Consider the following 18,022-nt stretch of genomic DNA (forward strand, 5'->3'; position numbering starts at 1 on the left):
TGTTAAGTTATCAATTTCAATTCCATACGTCAGAACTAGATCGAGGGTATGGTTAAAACAGTGAGTGGATTTATTTACACCCTGACTGAAGCCAGTGGAGTCTAATAATGAGATAAACGCGGTAGCCAGGGAGTCATTATCAACGTCAACATGAATGTTAAAATCACCTGCAATAATAACTTTATCTGATTTGAGAACTAAACTGGATAAAAACTCTGAGAATTCAGATACAAATTCAGAATACGGGCCTGGAGCACGGTACACTATAACAAATAAAAGTGGCTGCGAGGTTTTCCACGTCGGATGTAAAAGACTAAGAACAAGACTTTCAAATGAATTATAATCTAGTTTAGGTTTAAGGCTGATTAACAGACTAGAATTAAAAATGGCTGCAACACCCCCTCCTCGGCCGCTACCTCGAGGAATGCGGGTATTGTTATGACTGGGAGGAGTGGATTCATTTAGACTAACATATTCGTCTTGACACAGCCAGGTTTCAGTAAGGCTGAGTAAATCAATATAATTAACAAATATTAAATCGTTTACAAACACTGCTTTCGATGATAGAGACCTGATATTTAACAATCTGCATTTAATTCTCCTGTTTTGTCTTTCTGTCACAGAAGAGGTTTTAATTTTTATGAGGTTGTTATGCACAACTCCTCTTTGCTTAATTTTAGATTTCGATAATTTAGGTGGTCGGGGGACAGACACCATTTGTATAAAACTATGGCTGGGTAACTGCACTAGAAGCTCAGAGAAGCGTGTAGGACTGCGACTCTGAGTCCTGGTCTCAACTCTGGGTTGTCAGGGTTTTGAATTACTAATAAACTTGGCCAGGTTCCGAAGATATGAGAGCAGCTCCATCCAAAGTAAGATGAATGCCATCTCTCCTAATAAGACCAGGTTTTCCCCAGAAAGTTTGCCAATGATTAACGAAACCCACATTGTTTGCAACAACACACTAACTTGGTGACGGATTCAGTATCTTTATGCTTTAAGCTGAGGTAGACCAGAGAATATGCTGTTAGAACTTATTGGTGATGCTGTTTTACCCTCAGTGTTCTCTGCTGGAAGAGATGTAATGTAGAAATGTAATGTAAAAAAAGCAGGTGCTCAAGTTAACTTTGGAGGCAATTAGGCCTTGTGCGCTCTGATTAATTTGGCATGCAGTTAAAGCGACACTTACCTTTCTGGAAATTTTACGCTTTTCTTTGTTTTGGTTGAAATGATATTAATTACCTGATAGTACACTAAAATCCATCAGAGATAAAAACTCATAACATTGCATGATTTACAACGAGGGGATAATAAGATAAATGTGCTACTTACAAGTTGAGATTGATCCACGTCTCGTCCAACGTTTCAGTCTAGCGCGTCTTGTTTGAATACTCCAAACAGTAGCTCAGTAGCTCTGCGATTGGTTTAAAAGTGTGGAGAAAATGTAAGGAGCCATACGATTGGCTGAAAGTGAACACACCTGATTAACTGATGAATCTGTCAATCAGAATCATAAATTTGATTGACAGATTTATCAGCCAATGGTGATGTTCGTTGGCCTGCGACGTCAGGGGAGTCTCAAAATTCACCACACAGATTTCTCTCACAAATGTAGAGAGGTTCACAAATGAGAAGCAGTTTGTAAATGCACATTCAACGATTTGCATGATCTGTGAATTTATATTACAAGTGTGCCTCATATTATATTTGTGAACCAGAGTGTGTGCATTTGCGAAACAGATAATGTGCATTAGTGAGTCCGAAATACAACTGCCAGACCATATGCATTTGTGAAAAACCCTGCGTGAGATCATTCATTATGAGACTGATTGACCCCATAGCAAACTGTGCCATTAGATTCGGCTACAGTTGTGTTATAGTTGTGTAGTGAACAAATAGTGTATAAAACATTCAGTTTTAAGTTGTCATAATTTCATGTCAAATTTCCGATAATGTAACTTTCATGTCATTTTGTCGCTGCAAACTCAGTTCTTGGTCAATATGGCACACACTAAGGAATTTATTGCTTTGAGCGACCAAGTTTCCTATCAGCGCTGAGTGGACATCCACATTAAAAGTGATACCTTTTCTTTTAAAAGCTAATTTCAGGGCAGTTTTTTTTGTTTGTTTTTTGTTGCATTCATTTCATAAAGCTAATTACATTAAGTCAAAATGGATTTAAAATACAATGAGGAGCCATGTCCTTTTTATGTGAGAATTAAAGTGAGTTCTTCAGTTCCACTAAAGGGAACATATGTTGGCTTCATACAATACTTGGAGATGAATCCTCCTCTATGCAATTTCTATGCAGCTGTTCTCCTTCTTCCTCTTAATCAGTGATGCATGTATTGCAAATTTGTGGCTGTAAACCTTTGCTGTAAGTCAAAATGTAGGAAAACCTTCATCACCTCCTAGAGATAACCTCTTCCTTATTCCATCTTCCAGTTTTGTATGTCTCGTACCCTCTTCTTCCTTGTTCACTCTGTCTCTCTGTTGCTCTTCATTTCTCTTAGATATGCTGCCAAAAGTGGAGACAAGGGTTGTTCTGGTGGGAGAAGCTGGCAGAAATGGAGCGCTGGTCAAAGCACTGCAGGTATATCATTCCTCTATTAATCCTGAAGGTCCACTGGCCTCCATTAAGGTGGCAGGCCTTCACGATCTGAGCATGTCAAAATCACTGCTGTTCTCTGTTTGATAAGTAGGACATAGAAACTCTGTTCTGAAGGTTGATATTGATGCTTCTGGGTCCAAACTGTGAAAAAATGATGGTTTGCCCCTGCTGTTGTCTCATGAGGTAAATACACCTGAATTAGCATGAAATGGGATACAGAAGTCCCTCATAGATGTCAGTTTAGACTCTAATGAAATACAAATAAAAACAGGTTGCATACTTGTGGAGAAGGGGGGGACTTTTCCTGTTCATGTCATCATCGATATTGGTTGCACGTATATGATATTGCAGTACATAGCATGTAACTTACTACTACTAGGTATGGCAATCATTTCTGCCATTTAAATGTATCAGCGCATGACATGTGAAACATTGAAAGTAATAACATTTAAACTAGCTGCAATGAATGATTGGTCAATAAAAATAACACTTATTATTTTGTTAATATTTTTCACTTTTTATAAATGTTCCAAGACACATTAAGCATTTTGGCCTTGGGCTCTGGAAACTTGTGATGGGCATTTTTCGGTGTCTTCTACATTTTTTAGACGAAACAAATACATTAAACAATAATGAAAATGTGAAAACTGATTAGTTGGACTAATAAGGTCTCATTTATGGAACGTGAGCAGAACATATTTGTGTGTTAACTGTTCGCTGAAGGAAATTTATGTGTACTTTGGCATTCATCAATATGTTAGTAGCTCTGAACTTTTCGTAGGTTCTGACAAAATTAACAACTGCTTCTGACTGCTCATAGTACTTGTGTAAATAAGGAGTCCACATAAATTTTGCTTGTTGTTATTAGAAATGACAATTATGTTCACAATACGCAGATGCCTTTGAAAGATGTAAGTTAAAAGTGACAAAAGATTAGAAATATAATAATGACGCTAAATTAGTTGGTATTAGCAGATTTAAGATTAGTAGTGATTTAGTAGTAGTGATTTTTATTCTGAACATGCAGATGATATATAACGTATATATGAACAAGTAAAACAGAAATAATAATACAAAAATGGACAATCAAGACAATTTTAGAAAAAGAAAACGGCTCAATAATTTCACTTACATGTCCGAAAAGGGGTGGGAAGAAGTACAACTTATTTAATCCTGCCCCTTCTCCATAAAATATTAATAATAGTTATTTATCTCCCTCTTCCTTTTACATTACTCTTTTCTTATTTATATATGCATATACACGCACACACACACACGCGCATATGTATACACATACATACTGTATGTACATATATACATATACATACAAACATACAAGTACAAATACATACATTCACACACACACATACTCTTCAGATTAGCTTTCTTAAAAATGTGAATGGATTGTTTTAATAGACTTATTGGCAAAGTGTTTTCAAAGACTGAGAGAAAATGTTGCTAATAGTTTAGCTTTCTATTAACAGGGGCCAAAGGCTCACAACTGTGGCTTCTCAATCATGTGTATGTTGCTAATATTGGTATGCTATAGCTTCCTGTCATAAATTCAGTTATCAAGACAAAAATCTGAAAATACAAGTTTAAGAAGTTTTACAGTTTTTGAATAAAACAAGAGTGATGGACTTCTAATTTGCAATATGTTTAAATGTACAAAAGTTTCTTCAGTATTGGGGCTACATTTTGGTGAAAACTGTAGCAGCACCTACGGTCGATTTGTTGTGAATTTTCAAAGTTTTTTACTTTAGACGCTTGCTTTAGTGCTACCATCAAGACTATTGACTTGTATTTGCAGCTGAGAAAATCTGGCATAGGACTGGATATTTGTGCAAACTTTGGTGATTTGTCACGCATGGGAAGTAGGATTGGAGGAGGAGGAGGAACAGGAGCAGGAGGAGAGTTAACAGTTAATCGTTTAAACTCTGACAATATTTTTGACCAGGTATATGTGCCGGTCTACAGGTTAATTTTTCTACTTTTCAGTTTACGGCTCTGCGTATCACCTGTGCCTGGTGGGAGCTAGTGGCACTGCTCATTCAAGATGCATGTTGGAGTGTTGGCTCTCTCTGTCCCTCACTCGCACACACACCTGCCTGTCAGTGGAGATAAGGTTTTTGTGCTTACTTCTCACAAGTTAGCCTTCTTGATACAAATACTGGTTCAAAACCAGTAAGTTTATAAGCTTATATTGTATGAATGGAAGTTTAATTGGGAGAATGTGACTCCTGAAATTCAACTCTAGTGTTTCGTCGCATCGCTAGAGCGAAGGCGGATCGTTCTATTGGACTTGTTTGCGATTACACAGTGGTGTTTTAGAACGGAGCTTCTTCCTTTATAAAGAAACCTTTGGTTGAACACAGACACTGGCTCCAGAGAAGGCTTTTGCCAGAAAACAGAACTAGTGACAGCTAACATAAGCTGACGTTGTCGATGTTTTTCATTTGAACTGGTGAAAATGAGGGTAGAATCTTTGGTTCTGTAGTACCAACATGTTAGATTTGTAAATTACACTGTCTGTATTTTTTTGTACTTGTGATTCAGAACACAGCTTTGGTCAAACAGTCTTTGCTGCTCTTGAGTCATTTCCTGCATCTGTCCCAAAAACTGTCCTTGCTTTTGAAACTATTGCTGCTCTGGGAGTAATGTTCTCTCTGTTGTTTAAGTCCGCAAGGCCAAGTGAGACCAAGGTGCAGCTTAGTTTCTCTTCCTCAAACTGTAGTCTCTCTATGTAATACAATACGTCAAAGGACTAGCTGGGGGGGACAAAAGAAAAATCCCAGTACTTCATGTCATTGTTATCATATTGATACAATATTTTGTAGCATTTTGTTCAGTATTTGTGAAATGTTTCTTTCTCTGTACTTTAAGTTCACATAAAAGTAGAAGCCTATTTTCAAAATTGCAAATTACAGATTAAGAACATTGATTTTATATTGCACGTCAGTGTGCACTTATTTGCACCTTTTTACATTCTCACATATGGAGAGGAGACCTATTCTTGCCTTGGTGTACAAACTGGTATTTAAGTCTAAGTTTAAAGGCAGTTGGAGCTTCTTCTGCATGCATATTCAAAATAAACACTAATTGCATACATCTATGGACTCTCACAGACGTCCAGTTTGATAATGGATTTCAGCAGACGGAGCAGAGAGGTCCGCACATTAATTCTATTCTCAAGCCTTTGTTTTGACATGATACCAGTCGACCTCTGAGGACAGGCTAGCTAGTGTTAGCTGCCTTCAGGAAGGGACAGACTGAATAAAGCAGAATCTGCACTCTGTCACGTCCACTCTTGTTGCCTTCCCTCTTTCAGGAGAGATATCCCTTTGTCAAACGACACAGAGAATGCTGATCAATTTGCAGAGTCCTTTACAGTCTGTCTGTCTCGTAGATGTGACCATTGAATTTACTGAAGGACACGAAATACTGTGTACATTCCCCAGTTCAGTGATGATAATTTTGAAGCATGTCCAATTGTGTGATGAGTGGCTGGTGAAAAAAGAAGACTACATGAAATGCTACTTTTGCAAAGTGAGTTTGAGTTAGAGCTCTGATTCTCTGACTGAGCCCGATTGGGCCGGACCCAACCTGCTGGGTTTGGTATGGGCAGGGCTGTAATTTCTCATTATTTTCCCCAGGCTTGAATTGGGTCGGGTATCACCAATTTAGCATTGTTTTTTTTTTTCTCCAATGAAACTGGCAGTTCTCGTGCATAAATGTCAGGAGCACGCTCTCTGTTCACTGGTGGGAGTATGCTCACCTGTGTGTGTGTGTGTGTGTGTGTTAGGCCACGTCAGTGGCACAAGTCGACAACCCCGGGAGGAGTCGACAAGACGTGTGTTTTTTCCCTGTCTCTCTCTCTCTCTGTGCTTGTGTACGGAATGCAATCGCTGCCTCTGATTACGCTGATACTCTATCCTTGACGGCGTACTATAAGCGGAGCAGACTCAGCGAGTCAAGTCCGCAGTCATCTGGGCTTTCATAGTCGAGCGCATTTCCGCATTGTAGTTTCCTGTAAAAATGTCCATGAAAAATCCCCGCGATGTGAAAAATACATGCCGAACAGTCACTGGTGCGTGGAGCGGATTCCGCACGGTCGTACAATCTAGCTTCGCGCGCACAGGGCTTGCGGACGTCCGCTTTGAGTCTGTGTGGACCTCCGCAGAGTCGCAGAACATAAGGTTATTTAGTTTGTTTAATAAAATGACAAGGTATAGACCTGCTCTATAGGAAAGGTAAGCTTAAATGACTTCCAGGGTTCCAGACTAGAGGGTGACAGGGGTGGATTTTCAGTCCTGTCTCATCCCACTCCCACAAAAATAATCCCATCCCGTCTCAATCCCATGAAAAAGAAAAGAAAAAAATCCTGTCCCGTCCCAATCCCACAAGAATGACTCCTGTCCCATCCCGCTCCCGTGTTGTGTTTCAGTTCCAGTAAAAAAAAAAAAAAAAAAAATACAGTACATGGATCACACAATGCCTACCTTAGTTGAATATAAACCCAAATATGACATCTAATGTTGTGTTTTGATGTTTATTGCCTAATTATTTTTACATTCACTCCACGTTGAAGCTGTTCAGAATGATAAACACATTTGATTTCTGATGTGGTCAGACAACACGTCATAAGAACCAGTTCTGAGAGAGAAAAATGTAGTTAAAGTATTGCAGTAAAAGTAGTGTTTGGTTCCTCTGACTGATATTATTATATATGACATCATTAGATTATTAATATTGAAGCATCAGTGTTAGAGCAGCATTTTACTGTTGTTGCTGGAGGTGGAGCTAGTTTCAACTACTATATAAAAACTTGACTATTCCCGCCCGCTCCCGCTGACTTTTTTTCCCATCCTGTCCCAATCACGTGACGAATAGTGAAACTGATTCCCATTCCATGGGAATCCCACAGGAATCACGTGACCTGTGGGATTCCAGAAAAAATGTCAGCCTCTACTCCAGACTAACTTTTTTTAGTAGGAGCTACTGTAGCCCCAAACTGAAAATTTTAGGAGTACAAGCAGAAAATTTAGGGGAACAGTAGGGCTGCTCGATTATGGAGGAAATCATAATCACGATTATTTTGGTCAAAATTGAAATCACGATTATGCAAACGATTATGCGGCGCACGTGATGACTTATACTGTTTGCATGACGGCATGTCATTTCTGTCTCGACATGGTCGCGCGTTTACAATTCTCCTCTGCTCTCTGTATCGCGCACAGTGGAGTTCTGCCTCGATGCGCGCACAAACACACACACACAGACTAACCTGTCTCGCTCTCCCATTTTCCGCACGCTGTTTTTGAAATCTCCTGCGATCACCTGCCCCTCACATTATTTGTAGTTATCCAACTTGACTGGCTCGTGGAGTGAATAGAGAGAGGACGGGAAGGGGCGGTATTGCACATGCGCGGCTTCCGTAGAAGACAAAATAACACATCCAGGCGTCTGTGACCAAAAATCGTTTACCCTGGATTTCATTAATTTTGAAATCGTTTGACCTCAAAATCATAATCACGATCACCAGACAATTAATTGCACAGCCTTAGGGCACACCTTAAATTGTCCTGCACTGCAATTATTCACATTTTTTTTGCCATTTTAACCGTATCATAAACTATGTGTAGTCTACTGTCTGTTAACATTGGACTGTTTTAATTATTTAAGTATTTAACAACACAGAAACTGGTGGTCAGTGATTTATGAGGATTCTTAAAATAACATATGTACAGATAGTGGTGGGTGATAAAATGATAATATATTGTCTTGCGATAAACACTTATGTGCTGTCGGGGAAAAAACACAAGGAAAGCCACGCGAGTTACCCTCGGAGTTGGGCTGTACAAGGTTGGTTGCATGACCACACTCACTTGCTCCCTGGTAACCTAGCAACTGTGTCACGCAAACAGCTAACATCGTCAGGTTTGGTTGCGCCATCCTCGTGTGAACACAAGTTGTGTTCAGGTCCGCCTATTAGCCGCGACTTTGGGCTTGTTTTTTGTAAAGTTGCTTACAAATATTGGTAGTCTCCAGTTGTTTTTTGAGCTTGTTTCTAAAGTGGAGTTGCTTATTTGGGCTCGCTCTCTAAACGTCGCCTTTTTCTATATATATCCGTCTAATAAGTTATTTAAACGCATGATAATATATTCAGGCTGCAGGATGTTTCCACAGCTCCCCTCCCTCCGCCCTCTCCTTCTCTGCATACACACAGGTGAGACTCAATGAGACTTTTCACATTTAAATTGCGCGATTATTGGAGGTTCTTTAACTATTTCACTAACAAGTGGGTGAAATATGGAAAGAATACAATACAGATATGTAGAAAAAAGAGGATTAAAAGATTCAACTTCAAGAGGGGGAAGATTCAAAGGCAGTGTGCAGATTCTGATTCTGTGTGAAATATGTATTCATCATTCTGATCTTGTTCAGCATACCAGTACTGTTACAGTGAAAGTAAAATGGCTCGTTTTATGCAACTTCTTGACTTTGATTTTCATTCATTCATTTATTCTCTCCACGTTTTTGGTCGGCTAGTTGGTTTGGTAGATTTCAAGGGCAGTAAATATAATGTATTTGTAAAGTAATTTTGGTTGCTGGTCCTGGTTGCTTGTTTCTCTCTATTTTTAGTGCCTTAGTTTTTTTTCCTTCTCTACTCTAGTATTTTATTGTTTCTTTTATCTTTGTTTCCCTCACCGAGACCTGAGTACAATTTTAGTTGCCTTCATGTACCAACATGTTCTGGTAGTGACAATAAACTTCCTTGAATCCTTGAAACTGGCAACACTGAACAGAACACAGCATGGAGTGAGTTGCAAGAATGAGTGCGGATAGCAAGGAAATAGTCGAGTAGTAGTTTTTATACCATCTTGTGTATGTTCATTTATTTGAGTGTTTTCTAATGGTTGTGTTGACATTACATTTTTCTCTGTGTGCCTTGACTGATGACTGTGATTGAAATCAGAAGAAAGCTGTTGAGTTTAAAATAAATGTGTTGAATTTTTTTTTATCTTAAATAGGTTATAAAAAAAATATCAATAATTATCGTTATCACCCCTTAATATAATGGTAGGGGGAAATTTGGGTTTTTAATCGAGATGGGCCCAAATCTGATTTTAGGCCTGATCAGGGCTGTAGTTTGAGCATGTTACTATAGTTCTGTGCTTGCTCACTAGTGCAGAGTAGTCCTGCACGTAACCCGCAAAAAGCTGTGTAAGGGGTAAAAATTTGCATATATGTATATGCAAATATATATATGCAAAGGGGTAAATATATTTTTTATTTTTCGAAATAAAACAGTGAAAAAGACTTGAATTTACAGGTGTTCGTGGTTGCAGCTTTGACTTAGACATAATGACTGATAACAGGTTGTTCTAGTACTGAGCTTTAAACTAACTGAACTTTGAAGTGTGGGTGGGTGTGGGTTTTCAAAAAATGACCCGTGCAGGACTATGCACTAGACATAAGTTGTAGCAATAGTCACATGGAATGGTTTTGGTCCTAAATTTTTTTTGATGAAGGCTGTCTTTGGTCTCAAAAGTCAAAAATCGTTGTGTAGATCTAGGAAGATTGGATTTTGATTGACAAAAGACTCCACAAGTTTTTTTCCTGCATTTTTTGCCATGTGAGCAGACCGAAACATTGCAAGTTAGGACTTAGTACAGAGCCAAAATAATCCTAGGTTAATATTATATTTTATTTAAACAAAACAGAAATACACCTGGTCAGGTTGTTGAAACATATAGTATAACATCCAGTCAAAATGTGTACTTTCATGGGGATATTTATGTGTCTATCAGTGTGTGTTTGTCTCAGCTCCAGTAAGCAGCATAGTTTTGTGTCTTTGAGTAGTGCCATGTGAAGGTGATTTGGAGGCGTGGCAGCAGACTAAGTGCTGTGAGAATGACTTCCTTCCCAGGTCTCCTGAGCCCTGTCACTTCTGAAGGCTTCCTGCTTAAATCATCTATTCTCCCTGCCAATCTGCAGCGCAGCCACATCCAAAGACATCTGCCGACAGCTCCATCAGAGCTCTCCCGATTGCCTGCCTGACCGCCCGCCGCCATCGCTCATGCAACCCACAGAAAAAGACGCCCCCCCACCATTTCTTCACGTCCCCTTCCCTTTCTGTCCTCGTCTTTCTCTCCTCTCCTCCTCCCTCCCGAGGGCTTTGAACTTTTTATATTAATTCTTAGCAGAAATTTCTTCCCCTCCCCAGCCTACCCCCTGTGAAGCTTCATATTTGTTTGAAGTCACTGTCTTTAGACTTGCAAGGACATGGACCCCGCCCCATCTCCTCCTTGCCTCCTCCTTCCTGAATCCCTAAACCCGACCATTCTGTTTTGTCCTCGTGTGGGGTTAATTTGTATGAATTTGTCCCAGGCTATCTCTTTTACCCTTATGTTTCTCGCTCTCTGTCTCAACCTTATGTCCATCCCCTCTTTTTTACTTGTTCTGCTCTCCTCCTTTCAAATGCCAGTGTTTGACATCCACTTCCTGCTGGTTGGTTTTTACAGGCCATCAGAGTAATGGAGGTACCGGTGGTAAAGATAAGAGAAGGCGAGGCGGGTGCCGAGGAGAAAATGATGATAAAATCTATAGTCAATATGGTACAGTACACTGTCTGCCTCTGTGTGTGACTGTCTGACACTTTGATGGGAACTGGGGGAAGTGCTGCATGAGTCTCAATTCACACTGGGTACTCGCTCAATCGCTGTGCATGGCCAACTCACTGATGGTGAACTGATTTGTGGGTGAATATTTAAATGTAATTTTATCTGGATCGCTCTTTAACAGAGGTTGGCACTCAAATGTCAAATTACGCTTCTAGGCTGAGGAGTCATATGTAATTTATTTAAAAGGCTTTCTTCTAAGCTTTATGGCATTTGAAAATGGGCAAGTTCCAGCTGTTACAGTTGCAGGCAGTCCTGTGAAAATCTGTTTGCACAATAGACTGTACGTATAGACCCCCACCGTACAATAACAAACCCAAAATATCCTGGATATGGTCTTGCGCTGGTGCCTTAACTTTGAGCTTAGATTCTGCACTGTAGTGATCTCTGGTGATGTCACATTCCTGCCTGTACACCTGTCCGACCTGTTGCGATAAGCGCCACTGATTGCGAGCATACCGATTGGCACACATAGCTGTCAATCAAGATGTCAAACCCCATTCCTATGATATCAAATCACTAATTAAAGCCATTCCTATCAGAAAAACGAACATTTGAAAATACAGCAGTGCAATCAGAACTACTTGAAATGACAGAAACTATCATTGGGAAAAATTTAATTTGACATGTATTTAGAGTTTGTTAGTTGGGTTGCCGGTTTTATGGTATACTCTAATATGAAAGTTAATGGTTATCATAACGTGTACATTTGCTTATCAAGGATATTGTAAAAAAATAAAAAAATGCAATGGGACAGAGAATCTCCTCGTTATTTTAGTTACTGTCAAAAAGAAAACTTTTTAAACATAGCTTCATTTAAAAACAGTTTCAGGTTTTAATTAAAGTAATAAAACATTTGTTTTACATAAAATAATCCCTCTGTTTTTTTAAAAAGTCATTCTGACTAATAATAATACTGTGATACCGTGAAACCCCGATATATTCTGAGACCGCTATCATACCGTGAATACCATATTGTTGCAACCCTAGTTTTTAGTTTAGCTCATGTCCCATTGGCTAACACAGAGGGGGTGGGCTTTATGACTATTTAGTGCACTATTTAGTGAGTAGGGAGTGATTTTGGACACAGCCCTATACTCCAGCCTGCCAGCAGGGGTGATCCAGATGTTTTAGTTTCACTTCTGGGGAGCTGTGATGTTGTCCATCCTCATATAAAGTCTAAGGTTTTTACGAAAGATTTTATGAGATAGGTCTGAGTCTGTCGCCATTAGCAATGCACCTGAAGCTTTGATTTTGAGTGTCCTCTTCTGTTAAAGGTTTCAGCATTTTGTGAAATATGTAAATTAGCTTTCCCTCTGAGAGTGAGATGAGAAGATTGAAAATAACCTCATGTCTTTACAGAGCCAGAGTCAGGATATGTTTTTTGTGGTCACAATTTATTCTACTTGCCAGGACGTTTATGCAGCATCTCCAGCTAAAGTGCAGGTTGCCAGATATGGTTGGTGAGATTTTGGTCTCCCTTCAAAAGCATGATAGTATCAAATCTGTCAACCTTACTGTGACAGCTAGCATGGCTGTAGACTAGGGATGCAGCGAATATTCGGTAACCGAATATATTCGGCCGAATATTGCAAAAAAACACACATTCGGTATTCGGCACTTTAGGGACTGTTCTTTACTTATGAAGGGACTTGTCAGGGGAGGAGGGTGGCTGGTTGATTCTTATTTTATTTATTTATTTATTTTATTTTGATCCCCCCTATGTTCATCACTGATTGATGCTGTTTTTGAAGTATGAATAAGTCAATAAGTAATTTATTCCATTGAAATATCATTGATGTATTATAGAAAAGTGATTTATCTTTTTATAAATGACAAAAGGCACATCTGCCTCATTTTCGCTGTGGTATCCTGATACTACTCAGAACCATGATATTTTCACTGGTATCGTACAGTGGGTCCCAATATTGGTATTCGGTGTTCAGCCAAGCGTTTAATATTATTCGGCTTCGGCCACAAATTTTTATTTAGGTGCATCCCTACTGTAGACTCTTAAGGCCCACCAGACTGACATCAAAGTACAAGCTGACACGAAAGCTGAACTGCCAATCAGAGTGATTTCGTTCACTGTTGGGCTCCGTCATCTCCGACGCCAACTCACCATGCTAAATCGGTCAAAAAAAGCTAATGAGGGCCAACATTGCAGGACACACTGCGACAACAAGGACGACAGACACTCACTGACAGCCAAACATTGACTTGGTGTGTCAGGGTCTTTAGTCTGTTACATTTCTGTTTTATACAGATCAAACAATAAGACATAACATGTTCACTAGTGAGCTTCAGAACTGTTGGTAGATGTAATTTTGAACACTGAACAGACCAGGCTAGGTATTTCCTGCTACTTCTAGTCTTACGCTAAGCTAGAACGTGCTGGTATTGATCTGCTCATCTCACCTTCAGAAAGAAAGCAAAGTGTATTTCTCAAAATGTTAAAACTGTCCACATTAGCGTCTAAAACAACATGGATCTTAACATTGAATGATAAATGTAATTCTGACTCTGTGTGTGTCACGCTCCGCTGATGCCTCTTCACTTTGTCTTGTGTCACCTAATGGAACAAATGTTTTGGAGAAAATTTGTTTATATGTGCAGGTTTACAGGTACCACAAGTAATTTCATCCCTCTGGCACTGCCAGCTCTGCCCATAAGCAGTCTGACACTTAGTTTGTGGTTTAAATTTTGCTCTCTGTAATCGAAGCCATTGATTTTTAACAGTTCTATTCTGATTCAGAGTAACACATTATCTCATCTGAGAGGGCAGAATTGATTGTTTTCAAGCAGCACTGAGCATGGTTTCTATATGAGAGAGAGAGAGAGAGAGAGAGAGAGAGAGAGAGAGAATACGATTGTGTCTACTGTATGTGAAAGAGTAATAGTGATAGTGTAGTGCAGGCTTTTCTAAATCTATTTTTCTTGATGGATTGAAAATGTCTGCAGTGGTGTTAAAAGCTCTCCTGACCTTGGTACTTTGATAGGTAGACAATATTTCACAAAATAACAGTGAAAATCATTATTGAAATCCTTTTTAAACCGCCTACTAGCAACAAACTTTCTCATTTCAATCAGTCTTCATTTTATCACTACTTTTTGTGATGCAGTGTACTTACTGGCTTGCACTTCTGTTAGGAACCAGGTTGTTATTAAAACAAGGCAAATGTGCGGCTTCAAAACTGATTTCAAGGCCCCAAAACTTTGTTGATTCCTTATTTTTCTTACCATCAGTAGATCTAAAGAAAATACCAAAACCAACAATGAACTGGTCATATTAATAAGAACTTTATGTATATCCCAAACCTGTAGAAGTTGTCTGAAATTAGATCAACAAAAATGTGCAATGATAAAGAAAGTTACTTTGCTGGAATGAATATGGTCTCAACCCCACATGGAAGTACAATTTCTTTTTCTGCTGCTTTGCAATTTACAAGGCATTTGGTGCTGCGTATGATTTGTTATAAGAGGCAGCCTTGTTCGTAAAAAGATCATTGAACTTCTCACTAGCTGCAGTCTAAGCTTGAGTATGCTTTAGGTAAAAGTCTGTGTTCTTGTCACAGGTTAAGAGTGCCACGCTACTGCAACAACATAAAAATAGAAATAAAATCAAGCTTTCATCTCACATGGAATTTGGACATAGGCCATTTTGAGTTCTTTACTCTGCTTGACATAAAATCCCTAAATATCCTTACCAGGTCTTTCCATGTCTCTCTAGCCAGGCTTGTGTAATGTTGGGTTTCCCACACATGAGTTTATTTGCAGTTGCCTGAAGATTAAAATGTCTGGCACCACAAATAGATTTTCTGTTTTTAGAGCTGGACTACTAGGAGCAATATTGGAATATATATGTACATAAGTTCAGTCATTTATAGGACCACACCGGTGTAGCGTTGGGCAAACTCTGGGTAGCGTTGGAGCAGCTGAACATCAGGTGCATTGAAATTGAAACTTTATCGTTAATTCTGCTGGATCTAAAAGTTTGCATTCATTCGCAGCAGCTGCTCCTCTCATCCATTAATCTGATCTGATAAGCTCTGAAGGGGTCAACAGATCCATTATCCACCCCACAAGTCACAAACTGCTGCTGAGAAAAAAGGAAGCCATGGAGAGCTCCCCCTCCACTGCATTCATGGGCCCACAAAAAAATTCAGACAAGTAATGATACAGAGGTACACACAGGCATTAAAAACAACAAAACAAAAGTCTTCTTTTGTCCCCAACTGCTGTCAGCTGAAGCTACACGTGCACTCTAATTGTGTTGGAAACACTGGGTGATTGGGCAATTTCAGCCCCTTAACTAGCGAGATGCAACGGCACGCCACGACAAAACACCATCTATCTCCGTCCAAGCAGCGCTCAAACATTGATCTAAATTAGTCTGCACCGAGTTTGAAAAAGAGACTGAATAAGCAAGAGATAAATAAAACGGATTAAACACATCACGTTTTCATTGGCCTAGTCTGAGTGGCGGGAAGTTCACTGCATAGATCAGCCTCTCATTGGGCGGAACGAGCCACCCACTGAAGTCCCGCCCTACCACCTCCGGTTGTATAGCAGTTTTCAACCGTTTTCAATACGTACTTTATTAACTTTTGTGGTGTTTGATCTTGCGGGGATGTAGCCATTTTTCTGCCATGGTTCACGTCCTGTAGGCGATATTTTGTGGGCGTGTTACACCAAAACCTTTTTCCCCCCGCAATATTTTTGCAAGCGCACGGTTGCTGTGGCACCGCCCAGAACCACTGTGATTGGCTGAAAGAAATACAAGCAGCCAGAGCGTTTTTTTTCTCCAGTCTTAAAGTGGGAGGCCCAGCCAGACCTTTCTTTTCTTGAGAAAGGACTGGTGAGCGAGACTATCATTGGCCTCCATACTCTTACTGTTTACTAACTTTCTGGCCTGTCCGTGACGTTGAACATGACACTAAAAAGTACCCCACACACACTCAGAAAGGCATATTTGTCATACACTCACTGATTTTGATTAAAGATTTTCTCAGCATCTCTTGCTTCAGCTCATATCGATCATGCAGCAGCATTTTTTTTAGTAAAAACAAAAAGTACTCTTTTTGACCTACTGTACACAACCTGCCAGGATCAAACAGCACAGACAAAATTAGTGACTAGCTTGTGAACATAGTGGACCATTTCTAGTCAAAGCAAATATTTTTTGCAGAACTTGGTGGAGACCAAAACTGAGCTGGAGAATGCGTATTGGAATTATATTTTCCAGCACAACACCTTAATAAGGCCATGATTTAATCAAATGTATGTGCTGTTTAGGTTGTTTTGGAGTTCTACCACCACGTGACTTTGTAATGCAAAATGAACTATATATATTTTTGATCTCTACAGAGAGGTTGGAAAGTATTAAGAGGTGGGCTAACATTGTTGGTTTTTGTATTTCTATGGGGTTTTTTGACAGAAAGAAAAGTATGTAAATAATGCCAATATTATCCCACATTTTTTCTAGGTTGTTACTCATTACAGAGTAAATCTGCATATATTGAAAAAAAAAAAATAAATTACCAACATCCTACAGCCTCACTAACAAGGCTTACAAAGCTTTTACTCACACTCTCTGGTAATTTGCTCATTAATTGTGCCATACACTGCCCCATTACTGTCTTGTGATTCTTTCTGTTCAGGACATCAGCATCCCGTGCATAATGACAGACAATGTCCAGGAGTTTGGAGATGGAGATAACACTGATTTTGAGACAGTGTTTGTCCTCACAGACTTTGATTCTCCCGACTACAGCTACCTCTACAAACGTGACAACCGTATCGTTGGGCCTCCTGTTGTGCTGCACTGTGCTGCAAAGGAGGAAGTAAGTCATTGATTCACAGTATATTTTTTGAATTGTTGTAATAAGTAATAGTAAAAGTAATTTGTTGGATATGAAATATGTCACAGACTAGATTCACAGACATGATATAATCAAAAAGTAATTAAATTCACTTGGATATGTCAAATAACAGTATTGCCCACCTTAGTCTAAAGCAAGGCTTCTTAAACCTTATCAAGGTGAAGTTTAAATGAAGAATTTACAGCTTTACTATTAAATTCTCACTCTGAGTAATGTTTTCCATTTTAATGTGGGGAGAACCGACCAGATACAGGCCAGAGATGAACCTTGATTTCAAAAAGCAGGATGCAAAAAATACATTATGGCTTTGAACAGGATGGTGAACAGGAACTTCTTCTGCCTGCTGTGCCGTCTGTCTAAAAGAGACTTCACATAGGATGCTAATGTCAAACATGAACAATATGCCTTGACTGTGGCGTCTGTCAACAAGACAAAGTGCTCTGCACGTTTGTCAGCTGAAGCACGCATACACATACACACAGGTTTAGACTGCATTGCAGAGATGTATATCTCTTGATAATAACTGAAATGGTCTGAGGCCATTTTGCAGTTTTTCACTCATGTCAGACATTTATTTGACCTGAAAACTATTAGGTGTTGGAGTCACTATCCAACCTTTTTTTTTTTCTTTTTTCTTTTTTTTTTTTAAACCATACTGGTTTAATTTATTCGTCATATTGAGACTGAACAAAAATTTAAACACTTTTGTTTTTGCTCCCTTTTTTACAGGTATAAGACAAAGATCTAAGACTTTCTTTTATGCACTCAATAGATCAAGTCATAATAAAAGGCTACTCTAAATTGTGCAGTTTGATCACACAACACAATGCCACAGATGTCCCAAGTTT

General features: G+C 39.2%; 1 protein-coding gene across 6 annotated transcripts in view; it reads left to right on the forward strand.

Annotated features, from left to right (window-relative positions):
• Positions 1 to 18,022, forward strand: part of ect2 (epithelial cell transforming 2) — a 100,455-nt gene that overhangs the window by 4,937 nt on the left and 77,496 nt on the right. For 4 of the 6 annotated variants that reach the window (XM_049588014.1, XM_049588019.1, XM_049588016.1 and 1 more), the window contains exons 3-5: positions 2,514 to 2,593; positions 11,137 to 11,229; positions 16,953 to 17,135. In XM_049588014.1, the coding sequence (XP_049443971.1) occupies positions 2,514 to 2,593; positions 11,137 to 11,229; positions 16,953 to 17,135 (356 nt within the window). The remainder of the gene's footprint in view (positions 1 to 2,513; positions 2,594 to 11,136; positions 11,230 to 16,952; positions 17,136 to 18,022) is intronic. The other 2 variants (XM_049588017.1, XM_049588020.1) reach the window with 1 other exon arrangement.

Source organism: Epinephelus fuscoguttatus, linkage group LG10 (genome assembly GCF_011397635.1).
Source record: "Epinephelus fuscoguttatus linkage group LG10, E.fuscoguttatus.final_Chr_v1".
Classification (NCBI taxonomy): Eukaryota; Metazoa; Chordata; class Actinopteri; order Perciformes; family Serranidae; genus Epinephelus; species Epinephelus fuscoguttatus.